At 39.3% G+C, this 19730-nt stretch overlaps 2 protein-coding genes across 4 annotated transcripts; both read left to right on the top strand.

Annotated features, from left to right (window-relative positions):
- The first annotated feature begins 338 nt into the window (after nucleotides 1–338).
- On the top strand, nucleotides 339–9564 carry LOC141768605 (uncharacterized). 3 transcript variants are annotated; one of them, XM_074636996.1, is made up of 8 exons: nucleotides 339–426; nucleotides 550–604; nucleotides 4760–4807; nucleotides 4905–4958; nucleotides 5059–5331; nucleotides 5433–5474; nucleotides 7023–7107; nucleotides 7247–9564. In XM_074636996.1, the coding sequence occupies exons 2-8, from the start codon at nucleotides 574–576 to the stop codon at nucleotides 7383–7385; spliced, it is 672 nt and encodes a 223-aa protein (XP_074493097.1). In that variant the 5' UTR covers nucleotides 339–426; nucleotides 550–573; the 3' UTR covers nucleotides 7386–9564. The 3 variants fall into 3 exon arrangements, 2 of the variants coding, with proteins under 2 accessions (XP_074493097.1, XP_074493096.1); XR_012594113.1 differs by lacking the exon at nucleotides 339–426 and having other exon boundaries at nucleotides 443–604; nucleotides 7247–7461; nucleotides 8091–9564; XM_074636995.1 differs by lacking the exon at nucleotides 339–426 and having other exon boundaries at nucleotides 443–604.
- A 1583-nt stretch (nucleotides 9565–11147) lies between these two features.
- LOC141768112 (GTPase IMAP family member 8-like) lies at nucleotides 11148–17828 on the top strand. The gene is made up of 6 exons (XM_074636068.1): nucleotides 11148–11244; nucleotides 13340–14059; nucleotides 14653–15351; nucleotides 16260–17039; nucleotides 17133–17309; nucleotides 17386–17828. Exons 1-6 carry the CDS (start codon nucleotides 11229–11231, stop codon nucleotides 17601–17603), a joined length of 2610 nt encoding a protein of 869 aa, XP_074492169.1. The 5' UTR covers nucleotides 11148–11228; the 3' UTR covers nucleotides 17604–17828.
- Nucleotides 17829–19730: the final 1902 nt, after the last annotated feature.

Raw genomic sequence — 19730 nt, 5'->3', positions numbered from 1 at the left:
TTGGTGAAATCCCTGTGTCCCAATATGGAGTTTGACACTGTCTATACTACAGCTCCTGACTTCCACTTCTACTCCTGTCATAATTACTACGGTCGCTAGAGGTCACTGTTGTGTTTGTTTATACTTTCTTTCAGTGATTGGTGAATAGATGACATGTGAATAGATGATAAAACCTACTACTGGGTGTAGTAGGCCCCTAATGACCCACATCTACAGTATGGTGCTTATAGCGACCAATTATGCCTATTTGATGGCCTGATCGGCTGTGATAGTAACTTGGTTATATTGTGGTTTGGGATCTTAACCTCTCTGTCCGTCCCTGGATTGTGCTGTCTGATGGCTCCGCCTGTTAACTGCTTGTCAGAGGAAGGAAATGTCTCCACCAAGATGACCATCTCTATCTGTGGTTTGCTGTGATAGTCAGTGGTAACTCCTCCTATGAGAGAACTTTATTCCCTGTCTTATATAGCTTCTAAAATCAAAAAAGGCTGTGTGAAAATTTACCAAATTTATAATTATTGTCACTTTCTCTCTTTTTTTTAATCACAGAGGAGCTGTGGAGGAGCTGACAGAATGAACTACCTCCTCATCTCCTCACTGCTGGGTGAGTACCACAGATTAAACCTGACACACACCTGCAGTGACTGTCTGCATTCAGACTGGCATCTACTGGGAAGACTCACAAGAAATATCTGCGTGTTTCTATCTTCTACTGGTGGATGAAGCAGTGGGAAGCGTCTGCTGCATACAGCTGTCAGGGCAGTGCTGACTCAGAGCTTTGGTGCAGATATCAGTATATCAGGAGGTTATGCAGGGTTATAAATTTGACTGGGCTGCAGCCGGGAGTTTCAGACACTGCTAAATTAAAATGATGTGCACGAGCCAGGATCTGAATGGAGCTAATGCAAATGATTTGGACGGGGATGCAAAATCATTGTGTTGGCTATTGCATCCCTGCCAGTCATGATGAGTTATGTTTTAAACTGTACGACTATAGTACTAGTAGACTTAAGTAAAAGTAGTGATACCTCAGTGTAGAAATACTCTGTTACAAGTAAAAGTTCTGCAGTCAAAATCTTACTTAAGTAAAAGTACAGAAGTATCAGCATAAACATATACTTAAAGTAGCAAAAATAAAAGTACTCATTATGCAGAATGGCTAATTTCACACCTTTACGGAATTATAATTGGCAATGGAAATGGCAATTTTATTTATATAGCACATTTCATTACACGTAAACACAAAGTGCTTAACATTTAAAGACTAAATATAAAACTATAGACATAAACATAAGAACATGTCAGCATAAACAACATAAATATAAGAAATATATTAGTGATGCGTTAATGTTTAAGCATCACTTTGGTATAGGTGGCGCTAATTTTCAATACTTCATATACCGCCAGGTAGATTAATCCATAATATTTGTATCTAAAGCTGTCAGATAAATGTAGTGCAATAAAAAGTACAATATTTCAATCCAATATGTAGAAAAGTAGAAGAATAAAGTAGCATGAAATAGAAATACTCGTAAATACTAGTAACTAGTACTAGTACCTCAAAATTGTATTTAAGTACAGTACTTGAGTAAATCTACTTTGTTACTTTCCACAACTGGTAGTAGTGCTATGCTACACTACTTTATTACATGGCTTTGTTGAATACTCAATTCCGGTTGGTCAATTATGGCGTTCTACAGTCTGTCATTTCTTTATAACAGACCGTTGCCATGGACGCAGTTCTGATGTCGGACTCTGGCGGATCGTTTTTGTGCCAAATTATTGATTTCTTAAGTAAATAGCCATGTAATAAGCAGGATTATCCCTTATGTATGTAGCGTTATGGGTGTCTCACAGGAAAATACAGTAAAATGTGTGTCCATTCCTTCCGTTCCCACGGGGATGAACAGCGTCTAAACAGTCTCATTAAGGAACAGGAAGCTCTCTTCTCTGTCACACTGTGTGGCAGCGCTGTTATGAGAGGAATGTGTCTTCATAGCAACGCCTCAGCAGAATTAGAGCTTGTTGTCATGTCGTACAGAGACACAAGTTTGCTGCTGTTAGATGTACTAAATCTGCCTGTAGAGATGAGCCTTTTTTAAATTTTACATAATGCCTTTTTAACCCTTTTAGATCACATCCATAGTCACATTGTGCACCTATTTAACAATACTAACCTTTTTATACAAAAATCTAATGATCTTTTCTTCCTGCCAATAATATTATGACATCCATCCATCTATCAATCTGCAACCTTTAACGACAAGGGAGGTGTGTGAGTGTCTCTGGACTCTGTAGACAGAGACAGTTCAGAAAGTCACCAAAGTAAATATTGGACCCATTTTCCACAAGCCACATATCTTCTGAATGTTCTGACACTAAAATTACATTTTTTTCAGATGGACAAATCAGGAAAAAATGAACTGTTCCAGACCTTTCTCTGTCTCAGCAACACACTCTCGCAAGATCTGGCAACTAACGTTCGCTAACGCCCTAGCTAACTCATTTTCCTAATGCTAAATATGTCTGTCAGCTGTGTAAATATCTAATGTTAGCAAAAGAAAATATAAATACATCTTGCAAATATAATCCAATCTGCTTTCATCCATCCACATGACGTTCACAACACTTCCAAAGGAGGTGGGGGGGATGGAGAGAGAGGCGGACATGCCATGACCACGCCCACTTAGGAGACAGGAAGTCAAGCCATTGGCAGAGCTTGTAATGCTTCATCTTTGTTATAGAGCATCTTTGATGTAGCTCCGTATCACGCTACATTCTAAGCTCGCCCACTTTAAACGGTCCGACCAAATGCGAAGGATTTGATTTAAATCCCTCTTGTAAAGGCACTCTCACACATGCACAAATACAGGCGAGTGATGATCACTCGATATTCGCCTGTAAGTTCACCAAAGTTGAACTCCACTCGAATGTAAAGAAGCAAATTTGCTTCGCAAACCGGAAAGAAATGTTTTGTGTGACCGTGCCTTAACTGTACACCGCTCAAATATTCTGTTTCACTGGGGAATACGTGACAGTACAGGAGCTAAAGATACTCTAACTCAGTGGTTCTCAAACGTTTTACATCAAGTACCACCTCAGAAAATATTTGTCTCTCCAAGTACCACCATTATGAACAATGTTAAAAAACAGTAGCGTAGGCCTACCCTAGTCAGCAATGCACAGTTCACGCAGCAGGCAAATTTATTCCTAATAAGAATATTACTTATTGTTGACTTTTGTCAGGCACAGCCATGCTTTACAGAGGGGTAGCACTAGAGCTGGCACTTAAACTCTTCCATAAAACCATAATCCCGTTTGGAGCCATGATTGCAGTGTTTTTGAACCTTCATCATTTTAGCTTCCTCCGCTTACGATCTTGACATCACAGTTTAGCTCGTAACTAATCGTGAATGTTTGCACGCACTACTACCCGACTACGTAGCTGCTACATGGCGGGGTAGTAGCGCGTGCAAATGTTTTTTTGTTTCAAAATAACAAAATTACAGCAAAGCCAAAACGTATTTTAAATCCCATTTCAGTGATCTCATGGTTACGGTATTTTCATTTGTAGTAGTATTTTGATAGTATTATATGTTTTTAAATTAATTTTATTTCATTTTTAGAAATATTTCAGAGATTCCTCCACGTACCACTAGAGGGAGCACGCGTACCACTAGAGGGAGCACGCGTACCGCCGGTGGTACACATACCATAGTTTGAGAACTACTGCTCTGATTTACGCTTCACTGGTACTTTAAAATATTTTCTTAGTTATGGATAACAGGGTTGGTTGTCACATTCATTAGATCTCGCTCCCTAGAGGACTCTGTTAAAAAATGTTTGTAGTGAAATTTTCAGAGTTGGGGTCAGAGGTCACCTACAGGGCCATTTCAGGAGTAAGACACGTGACATTGAGGTGAGAGGACTTTTAGTGTTTTTTCATATCAAAATGCAAATATCCAGCTCTCCTGTGTTTCTCTTCAAGGCTTTTACGCCATGGGTTGATAATAAAACGTAGTTATTACCATTAAAAAGTATGAAGGGAGAGCTTCATAATTTGGCTTAGCTAGACTACCACATGTAGTTGTTAGCTTAGTAAAAGCAAAAAATCGCTGGCAAAAGATCCCAGTTAGGGATGCCTGTTACATTCTCTTCAGGGTTGGTTGTCACATGTGACTGATAATGAGTAACTGACATAAGGATGAGTTGAGTATTATTGTTTTTTTATATTGTTATAAAAGGATAAAAAATGCACTTATAGGAATGATTTTTCCCGTTTATGTTCTCTTGATGCCGAAGATGTGTCAGCTTTTTGCATTTCAATTTTTGCATTTTTAAGATTACCTCCATCCCCACAAGTGCACAAGACATATTTGACAGTCCATATCTGTTGAACAGAAATATACTTAAGGAGAGTAAAGTCCCTCCGTTCCTTCCAGACGCTTTAGACTTCCATTACATATTGAAAGGGAATCTATTAGAGGGATTGAAATGAAAGTATGAAAGTGTGACGACCAACCCCGTTCTCCCTATAATCCAAAAAATCAGCAGTGGACCATGACTGACTGGCGTGCCGCCATGTGGGAACAAACCATCTGAGCCGCCTGTGGCGTTCGTGTTAATACATTTCACTCCTGATTGGCAGAGCAGACTGAAAACTAAACACACTGTACCCACCGCTGTGGCAGAAAACAAGCTGTGGTAGAATAACTAGGACATAAGGAGACGTGTGTGTATTTGTGTGAAATAATTTCAGGTGTTTCAGGTGCAGCTGCATTTGTTCTCCAAGTTGCTACATCTAAAGGTACAAAGACAAAGAGCGTGCATCTGTCTCACACACACTTATAGTATATTTAGCATGTAAAAGAAATGATGATAATGGAGTTTCTGTCTTCCTGCAGAGACTCTGAAGGTCAGTGTGTCCGTGTGGCCTCCAGGGTCAAACATCTACCTCGGTGAGAGCGTGTTGCTGCAGTGCTCGCTGGAGTCAAACTGACACAAAAACATGGGAAAATAAAGTCCAGGTTGAAACACACTACTATCTTTGTCCCACAGATGGTCCCATCATCCTGAAGACTCCTGCCTCTCCTGTATTTGAGGGCGATAAAGTGGTCTTGTATTGTCAGTACTGGAGCGGCAATCACAGTAAAACAACCTTCTTTAAAAACGGAGCAGAAATGGTCAATTCCAGCTCCTCCACTTCAGACAGAGTGATGAAGATGACTATTGAGAATGTGACACAGGAAGACGAAGGCTTCTACAAGTGTGCGTCTCAGGACGGAAAGATGGAGAGTCCAGAGAGCTGGTTATCAGTGAGACCTGATCCAGGTATGGCTTTACTACTTTTGATGATGCTAATATTCATCATTCTGCTTAGTGTAATATCAGTCAAAGTGGATCAGTGAAAGATGTTAATTGTTGTCTTTCAGGCAATTTCACATCAGCAGATGGGACAGCAGCCTCCACTAACGGTAAAATGTATTGTTAATACATTAATTTACTGGGTAAAGCAAAGGGTTCTACTTTCCAAAAAGTTATTCTTTAACAAGGGTGTAATAACGGATAAATAATTTATTAATTTGTACTATAACATAAGCATCTATTAATCCTATGATTCAGTGTGGTAGTGATGTAGTTTCTGGTTCAACTTTGTTACTATCTGACATTAAAGGGATAGTTTGGGTGTTTTGACGTGGAGTTGTATGAGGTACTTCTCCATAGTCAGTGTATTACCTACAGTAGATGGCGGTCGGCACGCCCCCAGTTTAGAGAAACAGACAGGAGTAACAGCGCGGGAGCAAAGCAATGTACTGCTGTGGACGGGGGCAGCAGCAAAACTGATTTTAGATACCTAAAAACATCAATATCAGTTTAAAGGGACTGTTTCTAACTTCTTACACGTATAAATCAGTCCGGGTCGGTGTCCCATGAGCGCTCGCGTGTGGCTACGCTGTTCAGACAAGACTTCAACACAAACTACACGGAAGCACCAAAACCACAAAGTTATATCTAGTGAAGCTCGTCTGTTAAACAGTGTTGGCCGCGGTCTCCAGGGCCAGAGTCTCTGCTGTACTCTGCTCCTCTGCCTGCTTGCCTTCTGTCACACAGCGTGCTCGTTCTCGCTATTTCGCTCCATCTCTCACGTGCATGCGCGCACACTATACACTGCAGAAGAGTTAGTTTAGCTCTGAGAATATCTAGTGAGTGGAAGTTTGTGCAGAAATAATTGCTGCAGCTCCTCCAGACCAACAGAGGTTTCCCGTGTCTTGTGAAGTGACGAGGCTCAGCAGCGAAAAACGTTATCATCTCCGACCAAAACTCCGGTGTCTTCCCTGTTCCCTCCGGGCGCGGTCGGGAGGCTGAAGCAGGAAAAGCCGACACTAGGATCAGCATTGATTCATGGAGAGACCTTCGTCTGGTCAGCTAACATTATTGCCACTCTTGCCAAAGCCACCAGACTCCATTGAAAAAACAGTATTTTACCTCGTAGAACACAGGAGTTGCTGGTCTACCACTGCCCGTATCGGTTAGTTTGTTTGTGTTATTGTGTGACTTTGGTGAATCAGAACTAACTCTTTAAAACACTAAAGTCACACAATAACACAAACAAAATAACAGATCGAGGCAGCTGTAGACCAGCAACTCCCGTGTTCTGGAAGATAAAATTACTGTTTTTTTCAATGGAGTCTGGTTGCTTTGGCAAGAGCTTAGATAACAGCTTCTATTCTTCGTTGTAAACATAGACTGTATAGCTGTCTCACAGCAAGATAAAGCGGTGAAAATATTCTAAATATAGCGGACACTTAAACTGATATTGATTTTTATTTAGGTGTCTAAAATACATTTAGCTGCTGTCTCCGTCCACAGCAGTACTTTGCTTTGCTGTGCTGGTACTCCTGTCTGTTTCTCCAAACTCCATCTACTGTGGGTAATACACTGACTATGGAGAAGTACGTCATACAACCTCACTTCAAAACACCCAAACTATCCTTTTAAAACATATTTGTTCTCTTCATCAGGCTCCCGGACGTGGATCATTGTTTCATGTGGGATTGTACTTCTCTTACTCATTCCTCTAACTATTTGGCTAGTTCGTCACTACAGGTGAGTCACAATATCTCCAGTCCACTTTACTTCTCTCATTCTATACGCACGTCATTAGATCAATAACATCTTGCCATGAATCACAAGTCAAACAGACGGTTGAGCAATAGCCTCAAAGAATTATTGTATTTGTCTGAAGGTGTTGGCCGTTTTCCAAAGAGGATCTTCCAGAAGTGGAGCTTCCTGCAACCAAGCAGGACGTGACAGAAGTGCAGTGGGATCTGTCCTGGATGGAGATGTCCAATCTGTTGGATAAGCAGTTATATCCTGGCCCTTAAAGGACCACTCTCACCTGAGGAAGCATTTAGAAAACAGTAAATGAGCTAGTTCAGGCAGCGCTGCTTCCAACACGACGTAAGAACAATTTACGAACAAGAACCCTTACTTGGCCTATTGCTTTTTTTAAATGTATGTCAATGACCTGTCCTCGGTTTGTAAAGATCTCTATGTTTCGTAAAGCTTCACACAATTACACACTACAAATGTAATTCTTACAAAATGTAAACACAGAATTGGTGCAAATCTTTAAATAGTTTCTGATGAACAAATTTAACCTTAAAAAGCTTCATAATATGATGAACCAATCAAAATAGAAAGAGTATTCAACACAGCTGTTTAATAATTTCCGATAAAAACAATAAGTACCCTAAAGATTCAGCACAGATATTTATAAATAATCTTAAAATTAAGTTTATTTTACAGGTTTAGCTTTTTAGATGGAAAATCTTACTGGGAAAATCCACAAAATATTTGTAAAAAAAACCCTTAATGAACAGTTGGAATATTGAGGGAAGTTTGTTAGCTGACCTACCGTACTTGTTATTAACTGTATTACCTTTTAATTTATCCAGTATATTAAAGCTGAAGTAGGCAGATTGGAGCAAATATGATTAAAAAAAGTTATTTTTATAAAATGCTATATCGTGACAGTAGTACATGAAACAGGTAACCTGAAAAAAAACATGTGCCTCTGTGTCCTCCAGTGTCCTCTATTGCTCCTAACGGCATCTGCAAGATTTCACAGACTGGAGGAAAACAAGCAGTCAGAGCTGATCTGAGGTCTGCTGTCCAGCTGCCGTCTATGAGAGCCGGCTGTCAATCACTTGCGAACTCCGACCAAACGGTCAAACTAGGCAGCACTGATCAAATATGAATCAATATTCTGTTACGTTAATGCCTATTTCTCACCTCAAATGTTTTCAGAATCATCTTGTAGTGCACGGTTTAGCTGTAAAATGAGAAAGTTTGTGACGCCGCCATTGTGAAATCTGGTGAAGGAACGCCAAGTTCTGGTCACATGACCGGAGCACAGCCAATAGGAACGCTCCCTCTCTGAAATGATCTGTGATTGGTCAAAGTCTTCCGTCACGGGCTAGATTTTCTAAAGCCTGAAAACAGAGCCATGAGGAGGAGCAGAAGTCTAGTTTTCTCTCAGAACACTTGAATTACAATATGCTGAAAGGTTATTATGGAATTTTTCCCCAATGATGCCAAAAATATATACTGCCTACTGACACTTTAACTGTTGTAAATTGTTTGGGGTGCTACTAACTCATACCATAACAAGGTACTTTAAATCCTGGAAAGGCCTCTGGCTCAGGGCCCTGCTCGAAAATGGCATGCCCAAAATGATATATATATATATAATATATCTCAGCAACTTCAAGGTCTATTTGAAAAATCTTGGTGTCATAATAAAGGTAACACTTGTAAGCATCAGTATAAATGTTACTGGGTCAGAGTAAAGATTGAACACAGAGTAAATGAAAGATTTAATTTCCACTAAACAAAACAATGCACTTTTAGAGTGAATATCCCCTTTGGATTGATTACAGTTGAAGCCCAAAACCTCTAGCAAACCATATCACAACATCTGAACATTACCTGAGCACAGACTGATGCTAATAAAGTGAAGCAGAGCAAAGTTGGAGAGGTTTTAGTACAGTAGCGCCATGTTAAGGTGGAATCCTCAAATTGGCCATCTGGGTACATTTGGGTACCATCTGTGCCATTTCAAATGTTCTCAGGTAACTGTAAAACTCATTTAATTTCATTTACATGTCACTGTAAGTATTAATTCAATCTAAATATAACTGGATTTTGCTTTGTTTTGAAAAAACAAGTCTCATTTCAAAGAAAACCATAATCCGTTGGTCTATTTAATACCTTACATGCTATAGTATTGAATACAGGACTTTTACTTGTCGTGGAGTATTTTCACAGTGCGTTATTAGTACTTTTACTGAAGTAAATGATACTTCTTCCACCACTGATAGAGACCCATAATAACCATTATGTATCTGTCAGGATAATTATGATGGAAGAAACAAATCACCGGCACTCACAAATAAAGAGTCTTTTTTAGTCTATTCTGGGCAAACAAACGAAAACATTTCAGCTATAAGCCGTCATCGGAGTGATCACTCGAGATGTAATACCATTTTAAATATTTCAGGTGAGACATGATTACATAATAGGAATCATCTGTGGATGCAACGCCAGGACACATCATCCTCTCGCAACAACAGAGGCGTGGCCAAAAACAGTCAGAAACAACCAGCAATACAATGAAAGAAATATATATATATACATCTTGAAAGCCCACATGGCAAAAGCCACTCCATAAAATGGTGATCATCAATAACACATCATTGATAAACATTTTCTATAGCATCTATTGAGGAAAGACATAAATAAAGCTATGCTTACAAACTGTACAATATAACCTCATGAATGTTCAGTGGCTCGTAGGCTAAAAATACCCTAACACTAAAAAAAGAGCACAGAAAAAAATCCAAAGAATTGTGGCCACGCCTCTGTTGTTGCGTGAGGACATTTCCCGTCAACAGATGATTCCGATTATGAAATCATGTAGTTTAGTGTTTTGTTGGCACCCGATACTGTTCAAGATTTGGAGACATGCTCGCTGCTATTTTCTATTTTGTCAGGAATATTATGATGCCATGATGCACGAGCATGACTCATCTTTGAATGTACTATTTATTTCCAATGTTGCTGTAAAACCACATGCATATATTTGATTTTGATTTAAATCATTCCAAAGTGCTATCAAGCATTTTGTTTACATTTTTCTTTTAGTTTTTTTTAGTATTACCTTGACGGCTGAAAAGGAACCTCATTAGAGTGGATTTTGTTTCACTTCCTTTACATCTTGGTAAACAGCGAATTTGAGATAAAAACAAATCTGATAAATCTTAGATGTGTCAGTGAGCACATTTCTTTATCAGTGAGGTCTTCTCTAGAGGGACTCTTATAATGAGCACTGTAAGTCAGTACAGGCAACAAAGAACTGACACAACATCATCTAGTGTCAGAATCTAAATTATGCAGATAGAGTCAGTCTGCCAAAAGTCCTTTAAGAAAATGTCTTGCAGGTTTAAGGATAACTTTTTTTTTGGTCTCTGTTCCCATAAGATGTGCTCTGGCACAGAGAGGTGACAGCGCTCTGGTTAGGACAGATATTAAAATTAATACAGCAGTCCTTCAGCACAACAAGACAAGCTGGGAAAACCTGCTGCCCTCTGCAAAAACATCACCAAAGAAACACAGTCACGTCAATCTGATCAAAACAAATTGAGATAACACTTCACAATAATGTACACAAAAATGTGAGTAGTTACTGGGGAACGAATGAGGAACTAACTGCTAGTGAACCATTAGTTAATGAGTAACTCCCAATCAAATTTTATAGAGTAATGAGTAATGATTAGTCAATGATTAGTCCATGATTAAGTAATTAAAAAACAAATGAGGATCTAAATGCTAGTGAACCATTAGTTAATGAGTAACTTAACACACAAAAAGGGTGTGTAATCATAAGTTAAGACAAGTCAGACAACACAGCTTTTGTCTGACTTATAGGGAGACAAAAACACATCATGACATGACGGGTTGACATGTTGGAACAGGCTCAAGGTGTTACAGGAACCTGGCTAGAACCAGTTAGGCAGCTTTGTTAGACCGCCCTGTTGTTGCACTGCTTACAAACAAGGAAGTGTGGACTAAAACCTGACAGACAGACTTCATCCAGTGACCTCTGTGGAGCCCTCGATGGTCGAGTTGGTTGTAACTCGCCTGAGAAAAGAGAAGACTGGAAAAAAATGGAAAACAATCTCTGTGAGTTAATCAAGCAGTAATATTGAAGATAGATTGAGGTGCTTAAGTAAAGCTTAAGTATTTCATTAGTAACGAGGACTTGATGTGTTGTATATGTTGAATTTTCTGAATGTGTTCCTCTTTATATTATTCTGATTCAAATCAGCTTGTTCCAGCGACATTGAGCATTTACTTCACCTTGATCATATTAAAGCTGCAGTCAGTAGCGTTGAGCATATATGATATGTATCAGTATATTAGTATATCCTGACAGTAGTGCGTGAGAAATCTTGTTCCTCTGTGTTCCTCCTGATTCCATATATTTTATGCTAAATGCAGTACCTGTGAGGGTTTCTGCACAATATCTGTCATTATTTTGTGTTAATTGATTTACAATAATAAATATATACATGCATTTGCATAAAGCAGCGTATTTGCCCACTCCCATGTTGATAAGAGTATTATATACTTGACAAATCTCCCTTTAAGGTACATTTTGAGCAGATAAATGTGGGATTAATTTGCGATTAAATATTTTAATCAACTGACAGCCCTAGTATTATTATTCTGCATTTTGGATTTTGGATGTACTTTTTGTTATTGTTGTCAAATTCAGAAAAACAGGTTGTGCTTTTGGTTGTAGACTTTGTGTAATTATCGTAATAAACATTTGATTGCAATAAAAGGTAAGCATTTACAGGAATACAACTGGCAAATAGAGTGTAATCTGCAGCCAAATAAAACCAGTTAGACCTGAGCTTGTTTGCGGTAAAAACACACAACACATTAGATTACCATCAGATTATCAAAATAAATTCCTACCTTGATGTTTGAAGCTGCACACCAACAGGTTTCAGGTAACAGCCATAAGAAAAATAGAAACGCCTCTAGATTTCTATTCTATTCAGCTCTATAGTAAGTTCTGAGGTTATAGTTTGTTTGGTCTTGTATATTATAAAGTCCTTTCATTATAATGTTGTTCAATGTGGTACCACAACAAATTACAGCCTCTGAACATTGAACTGAATCACCTTAAAACAAGCCAGTTAGTACCCACAAAAATAATTGCATGTGGTTTTTGTGTTGCACTATTTCCTACAAGTCTTTTGATTTTGTCTAGTCCCTCCTGATACTTTCCGTATCAGTTACATATTTCTTTTATCACGCAGCACAAGTGACAAAAGGAGGTGATGAGTCACTCTCAGCTGATTTTGTTGATCTTATTTTCCTTGTATAGCTTCGTTTTCATTTTGCCTCAGAATGACTTGTTTTGGTTCAGGGTTATTCTAAATATGTTTCGTCTCATCTTACTGTTATTCTTCAGACTCCGTCTCTCAAATGAAAAGGGATTAATAGAGTCAAAAATAACTCCGGCACAAAGTCCCCGAGGAACAAAAGAAGCACAAGTTTACCAGAGCATGCCTCTTCTGTCAGTCATGTAAAGCAGCAGAGACGCCTGCTGTGATAACCTTGTCATTCTAGGTTGGTGATTTTCTCGGCCAATTTGATCATAATAACAAGATACATTATCTTCAAGCCAAAGAAACTGTTAATTTTTTTATATATAACTAATGCATCACACTTGAAAAATAAAACTTTTGGCTTAATTTGGATTCCCTTCTGTAGGCCTCTACATGTGGAAAGCAAAAAAAAAATTCTGCTACATATATTAAAATAAGTTAGCCGACATGGTTACAACAGGTATGCTGAATTTGAATATGTTAGAATCTGTATACTTCAGATAGTGGTGTCACTAAAACATAAAAAGTGCAGTAGCTGAGTGGGAGGACTGGTTGGATTGACGGATGTTAGGGACAACAGGGGTCAAGCACAAAGCTCTATGATATTATAGAATATAAAGTAGTAATTAGGATGAACTTTCATATGCAGTGAAAGTGAAATAGTCACGAAATTGTATGTATTGATTAGTGTACATAGACTCGAATTTCAAATTTATTTCTGTGATGCCAGCACGTAATCCACATAATTGTAAGTATTACAAAGTATTTGAAAGTATAGAGATCGGCAAACGCTGCGTATGGAGGAGGTCAGGGTGGATGGCTGTCATTCTCTGTTTCTTCACATCTGGTCCAGAAATGTCTTCTTTGTCTTCCAGCGGAGGGAGCGATCACGACCCTGTCGGAGGTCAGACTCGTCCTGATTGGTGGGAGATGGGCTGGCAAGAGCTCCTCTGGCAACACCATACTGAGAAAGGAAAGGTTCGAGTGTGGCCGGACCAGAACGGCTCAGTCTGAGGTGAGGCATGAAGAGGTGGAGGGCAGGGAGCTCACCGTGGTCGATGCTCCGGGATGGAGCAGCTCCCTCTCCCTCACCGAGATCCCAGAGGGGGACAAGCAGCGATTTAAACTCATCGTGTCTAAGTGTCCGCCCGGACCAATGGCGTTTCTCCTTGTCATTCCCATCGACACAGCTTTCTCTGCGGAGCAGAGGAGGACCGTGGAGGAGCACATGAAGCTCCTTGGGGAGCGGGTTTGGAGACACACCATGGTGCTCTTCACCTGTGGGGATTACCTCGGGAAGAAGACGATAGAGCAGCACATCGAGAGGGAAGGAGACTCACTCAAGTGGTTGATAGAAAGATGCAGGAACAGGTACCACGTGTTCAATAACAAGGAGAAGAGTAACTCAACGCAGGTGACCCTGCTGCTGGAGAAGATAGACGAGATGGCGTGGCACAACAATGACGGTTACTATGAGGTGGACGAGCAGACGTTTAACATCATTAAAGAGAAGCAGCGAGAAGTGGCTGAGCGGGCGGAGGAGAGGAGGAGGAAGTCCGAAGAACAAAGACTACAAATGAAACGACTCATTCCAGGTGACTCAAACAAACACTTCCTGTATTATAATATGTTCCTGTATCACAGCGTTTAGGGGGGATTATTGGCAGAAATGGAATATAATATCAATAAGTATGTTTTCTTTAGTGTATAATCACCAGAAAATAAGAATCGTGTTTTCATTAGCTTAGAATGAGCTGTTTATACAGTTATTATATTCACCAGTTGTAACTTTATTAATAGCTACCCAAATAATGTTTATAGACACTTTACAAACCAATTATTAGCTATTAACAAATATCCTTCTATGTAATGTTTATAAATGTTTTACAAACAATTTCTTAAAGTTTTACAAATCATTTCATATCATCAACAGATACTTATATATAGTATATTAATGTGTGCAAAAATAAACTGTTAAAATAACAAATTATAGCATTACTAATAATTAGTAAACATTAATTATAATTGCATTGTTTGTTAACAGAAAAAAAACTATTCAATTTGAATTCACTATCAATTTATTATTTATAAATGATGGTTATTATAAAGTGTTTCCGTGGTTTAGTTCAATAACTTGTATAAACAGCTGTCAACTCTGTGACTAATCAAGCTTTGTTTTGTGTAACAGAAGAGAAGAAAATCATCCCAAAACTCAACATGGTTCTCTTGGGAAGCCGCAGCGTTGGGAAAACCTCAGTGGGGAACACCGTCTTGAGAATCAAAGAACAAGACGTCGGAAAAAGAACGGCACACTCGGTGGCCCGGCGGGGGTTTGTGGGTAAAACAGAAATAACTCTTGTTGACACACCAGGTTGGTGGAAAGGCTTCCCCGTGTTTGACACTCCTGAAGTGATCAAAGATGAAGTGATGCTCAGCCCGTTCCTGTGCCTTCCTGGGCCTCACGTCTTCCTGCTGGTGGTAGACGCAGACGCATCCTTTAATGCCAAACACCTGGATGCAGTGACAACACACGTGGATCTTCTCGGTGAAGGAGTGTGGAGACACACGATGGTAGTTTTCACCAGAGGAGACTGGCTGGGAGCACACACCATAGAGGAGTACATCGAAGGGGAGGGAGAGGCGCTGAGGTCTCTGGTTGAACAGTGTGGAAACAGATACCACGTCGTTGATAACAAGAATACAGACGACGGCACTCAAATCACAGAACTGCTGGAGAAAATCACTGAGACGGTGGCTGGAAACGGTTGGGACTACTTTGTCCCAGACCAGAAGATATTTCTGACCATTGAAGAGAGAAGAAGAAGAGTGGAGGAAGGAGCCATACTGAGGCAAAGTCAAGTCAGGGCCAAGAGAAGATCCCTCAGAGGTATGGATGGATCATTAGTGTAAAGCAGTAAAGCAGTCCAGGGGTGGACAAAATGACAGAAATGCAATGCAATACAACAGCGCTGCAGTAAATACTAATCTAAAAAGCATGAATTTCCGTCATATCCGGTGACATTGAACCACAGAAATTGAACTTGACTTGACCTTCCAGGAGACGCCGATAGGCCGCAATTGTTTCACAATATTAATCCCTGTTGTTTCTCGCATGCAGTCGAGTCTTGTAGAAACGAGAACATGATTTAAATATTGTAGTAGATCAAATATAACCAAGCTATTCAGCTCATGTCTGATGTTAACCAACTAGGGTTGGGATGAGTGTGGTAGCTACATACTTCTGAGCCCTAACAAAAAACAAACTAAATATATAAAAACTAAAACTAAACCTTTCTTAAAAACTGAAACTAAACTAAAACTAGCAAACACACTCTGAAATCTAACTAAAACTAAACTAAAATGAAATCAAAAAGTGTTATTCATAACTATGTTTTCATTAGTGTATAAACACCTGAAACTAAGAATCATTGTGTTTTTCTTAGCATATAATGAGCTCTGCATATCTACATAGGGAGCGGGTCCTCTTCATGGGGTCCGCCATGTTGCTCCAGACATTCATGTTGTTACCTGAAGGCCACCGTAGTTCTCCAACACTCTTGTAAAAGTGCGGTAACGGGAGCCACAGAGTGTAAAACTGTTGTACCACCAGCCTTCTGACTTCCGTTGTTCCTGAAGTAGTGTTATTATGGGGACGATGACCTCTGAGCGAGGAGAACGGCGTACTCAGTTAATTGCAATCTGTCCCTTTCGGATACTGGTATGAAATCGGTTCATTAGTATTGTGTGTACAGGATATGATTTGATTTTTCACCCTGCAGTTGTTTTTCTTCTTAGACTCCAAAGAACAGTTATTGGACCTAAAGATCATGATGCTCGGTCAGAAGACATCTGGAAAGAGTGCAACAGCAAATATCCTCCTGGGTAAAGAAGTGTTCCCCACCTGTCAGAATAAGTCCTGTCAGGTGGAGGAGGAGGAAGTTGCTGGCAGGCGGGTCACAGTGATCGACACCCCGGGCTGGTGGAGGGATCCCTCCTGCTGCACTGAAGAGATGGACAAAGAAATAGTCCGAGGTCTGTCGCTGAGCCCTTTAGGGGTTCATGCTCTTCTGCTGGTCGTCCCCTTGGACCTGACCTTCAGAGAATCTCAGCAGGCCGCCCTGGAAGACCACATGAACCTCTTCGATGCCAGCATCTGGAAACACACCGTGGTTCTGTTCACATACGGAGACAAGCTAGCAGATAAATCCATAGAGGAGCACATTGAGAGGGAGCACAGCGCTCTGCGCTGGTTAATTGACAAGTGTGAGAACAGATACCATGTTGTAAACAACATGAAGAAAACAGATATGAGTCAGGTCACCGAGCTGTTCGAGAAGATCGAAGAAATGGTGGCAGGGAACGGCGGCCGGCTCTTCTGCCCGGAGATGAACGACGTCTACCTGAGAATCGATGAGAAGTTCAGGAGGAGGCAGCTGAAACATGTGCTGAAGCAGCGACTGGCGGAGGAGTACAGGAGGAGAGAGCTGGAGCTGATGGCAGGCTTCAGGGAAACTCTCCTCGAGCTGCAAGCTGAGGTCAGGGCAAATGTGACAAGCACTAAATCCAAGCTACTGAGTGAGTATTACGCTGTGATGGGGGATGATTAATTGTTTTTTTTCCATCAATATTCTGTTCTTTTAACCTTTTGTTCTGTTGATAACTTGTTAGTTGGTGACATGACCAAAATCAAAGCCAAGGGTATTGGCCAGAAGAAGAAAGATGGAAAGGAGAAAGAGGAAAACATAAACTCCAAAATCAGCCAGGAAATTGAAAAGCTGGACATGAACATACTAAGGAAATCCTCAGATCTGCTTCGGGGCAGCATGGACTTCCTGCTCCCAGACTGTAAGTAAAAATCCTAATATCTAGCATTCACAGTAGTACTGAGCATGACGTCACAGTGTTTTTGTTTCACCTACAGTGAAAGGAGAGAGTCCAGCACCATCTACCGCTGAGTCTTTGTCAAAGAGGAAAGATTCAACCGACCGAGTCTTTGATAAAGTTCTCGGTTGGATGTCAAAACTTCAGATCGACACAAACGAAGAGAACCAGTTGACCCTCAACTTCTCTGAGTCGTCAGGATACAGATCTGTGCTGCCACACGGCGACTTTGACTTTGACATTGAAGAATATTCCTGAATGAATAGTCTCAATTAAAAAAAAAAGAAGCATTTTAGCAATGCAGAATTTGCACTCAGGGAATTTTCGATAGTCTAAGAAAAAGGTAGGCCTACGTTAAACGTCATGGAAGAAATAATATCATGTAATATAATAACAGAATGTGATTCATTACTTAGATAGATACAGATACAGCCACCTAGAATTTCCCCTCCCAGCTGGCTGCCAGCCAACTTCCAGCCTTTTTTATTCAGTTTTCTCTTTCTATGTTTATGTTAAGCAGCAATACACCAATTCAAATTCCTTCTGGATATTGGTTTAAGTGGTTATATAATATTATATTATAATATTATGTTATATGTCAGCAAATCATAGCATGAATATAAAACGTTTCAGGTATTTTCAAATAAATCTAAAATTGTTTTAGGCTGAATTTTGTTTTTGCATTAACTTGATTAACTTTATTTTATAGTTATAGTTATAACTGACAATATACTGTATTATATACAATATAATATACAATAAGACATTCCAATCATTAAACTGTACCACATTTCCTGTTCTTTTTTAGGGGATTTTAAATATCCTGGTCTTCACTGCAATACATTAAATACACAATATATTGTCTTTATAATGTACCAAACATGTTATTTGATGCAATAGACAAAGGTGTCTGAATCTGAGACTGTTTTGCTGTTTTATTCTATTTACCCAACAAAGTAATTCAAGGTGAAGGGCAGACAATCTGGAAACTGTCTGATTGGATTTGTATTCATGTGGAAGCGACAGAATTTCCCCTCTGAGATGATAAAATTCAGCACATAATGTAATTTTTTTGAAAATGAAAGATTAAATCTTTGCAATTCAATGTCAGAGTGTAATTGGAAGTTTCCACTAAATTAATAAAACAAATGAGGTTTGCAGTAAGGCTCATTGTAGAATGGCTGTGTGCTGTATTTATTTACTTTTTGTTTATTTACATCAGTTGAGTATACGTCATGTAACTTTATTAGATGTGTCCTGCTACTTCTACTTCTGTTACAGCAATACTACATAATGTTTTATTATTATGAATAAAACACCCTTATCATTTTGCAATTACACTTTGCATAAATTATAATTATCAGAAATTGCAAACTGTCATCTGTCAGAAGAGGGGACGCCCTAAAATTAAGTGTATCACTTTAATCAACATTAGACTTGTGTTGTGCCTCTGAAAGCATCGGCTCATATCAGTGATTTCTTCTTCTAACAAATCATCCATTTCTAGCTGTTCTTCCTCTCATTAAAAAGTATATAATTTAATTCAGTACAAACAAATCCAAGAAAGATTATTTTTCAGCTTATTTGTTGTGCAATACAATGTACTCAGAGGCATCTGGCCAGAAAAAAACCCCTTAAAAGTAGGGTTTCTTTCCATATGTAATGTCACAATAATCCACAGATTTTGCTGTGACCAGCGTCAGTAATGTTTCTATCTGCTCCCGTTGTTTAAGGAAGAGACTGCCCACCAGGCCCGGTTCTACATGAGTGCAAAAGCATGCATTGCACCCTCAGTTAAATATTTTGCAACCTCAATTGTAATTTGAATAATAACCAGGCTTACTTTTTTAGTATTTCCCTTTAATGCTATTTTAAATCATAATTAATATGTTTGTACTTTTACATAACATAATGCGTTTCCCTGTAATGTGACCCTGATGAAGACCTGTGTTGGTCGCAACGCGTTGGTCATTTTAAACCATTATTGCTATGTAAAATAAAGGCATTTTAATTTTGTTCAAACACTACAGTGTGCCCTGGGTTATTTTTGAGGGAGACTTTGCATTTTGTACTTTTTTGAGACCATATTCCACCCATGTAATGAGCCCCTCACAAGATTGAATTAGCCCACATCACCTGAAGGATCCAAAGAGCACCTGTATGTGATTACCACAGAGACCCAGCAGCACTTCTACTCCCATTGTCTTCGTGTACAATATTTCCCTCTGAGATGTAGTGGAGTAGAAGTAGAAAATAGCATAAAATGGAAAAACTCAAATAAAGTGAAAGTACCTCAAAATTGTACTTAAAGGTCCCATATTGTAAAAAGTGGGATTTTCAGCTTTATAAATACTGTTAAACTATCAAAACACTCATTATATTATA

This window comes from Sebastes fasciatus, chromosome 5, assembly GCF_043250625.1.
Source record: "Sebastes fasciatus isolate fSebFas1 chromosome 5, fSebFas1.pri, whole genome shotgun sequence".
NCBI classification, from domain to species: domain Eukaryota; kingdom Metazoa; phylum Chordata; class Actinopteri; order Perciformes; family Sebastidae; genus Sebastes; species Sebastes fasciatus.
The sequence above is the reverse complement of the archived record's forward strand: the minus strand, read 5'-3'. Positions and strand labels throughout refer to the sequence as shown.